General features: G+C 67.1%; 1 protein-coding gene across 1 annotated transcript in view; it reads right to left on the reverse strand.

Annotated features, from left to right (window-relative positions):
- Positions 1-960, reverse strand: part of HES1 (hes family bHLH transcription factor 1) — a 13,979-nt gene that overhangs the window by 653 nt on the left and 12,366 nt on the right. Inside the window, 3 exon segments of the mRNA XM_019472865.1 lie at positions 5-203; positions 205-388; positions 792-885. Coding sequence (XP_019328410.1) covers positions 5-203; positions 205-388; positions 792-885 — 477 coding nt within the window.

Here is a 960-nt window from a genome sequence, read left to right on the forward strand (position 1 = left end):
GCACAGCACCGCCGGGAGGAAAGGCGGTGCTGGGGATGAGGAAGGCGAATTGCCCATCGGAGGCTGGCAGCAGCTGGAAGCCACCGTACACCTTGGCTGCGTCGGCGCCCGGCTTGCAGGGCATGCCCGGGAGCGGCCCCGCGCCACTGCCCGGCGGCACCAGGGGTGGCCCAAAGGCTGCGGCTGGTGGCAGCGGGGGCGGGGGGGGGTGCAGGGTAGTTCATGGCATTGATCTGAGTCATGCAGCTGGCCAGGTGGCCCAGGAGCCGGGTGCGCACCTCGGTGTTGACGCCCTCGCAGGTGGAGAGGAACCGTGTCACCTCGTTCATGCATTCACTGAAGCCGGCACGGTACTTGCCCAGCACCGTGGGGTCTGTGCTCAGTGCGGCTGCCGGGGGAGAGAGGCGCACAGAGGTCAGCAGGCTCCGCAGGGAATGGGGGTGTGCAGCCCACCAGCGTTGCATCCTGCAGCCCCTCTGAGCCAGGAATCCAGGCGGGGAGCGCAGCCCCTCTGGCAGCATGTCTTGTGCTCCCGGGTGCCGAGGATCCGGATGGAGAACGTGGCCCCTCCGCTACCAAGTCCACCAGCACCAGGGACCCAGGTGGGGTACAGACAACCCCCAAGAGTTCTCCTGTGTCCCCAAGTACTGGGGATCCAGGTTGGGAGCACAGTCCCCCCCGGTGGCCCCTGTGCCTCCCATCCCCTCAAAACAGATCCAGGTAGGGAGCACAGCTCTGCTGGTAGAGGGGACCCAAGCCAGGACTGCAGCCCTCCCACTGCCCTCCAGTACCAGGGATGCAGACGGAGAGCACAGTGCCCCCCGCAGCCACCCTGTACTGGGGATACAGGTACAGAGCATGGTACCCCTCACCGCCCCCCAGTACCTAGGATGCAGGTGGGGAACACTATGCCCCCCAGTACCCAGCATGCAGGTGGGGAGCCCACTGGCCCCCTGTGCC

This window comes from Aptenodytes forsteri, unplaced genomic scaffold, assembly GCF_000699145.1.
Source record: "Aptenodytes forsteri isolate BGI_AS27 unplaced genomic scaffold, ASM69914v1 Scaffold404, whole genome shotgun sequence".
Taxonomy (NCBI): Eukaryota; Metazoa; Chordata; class Aves; order Sphenisciformes; family Spheniscidae; genus Aptenodytes; species Aptenodytes forsteri.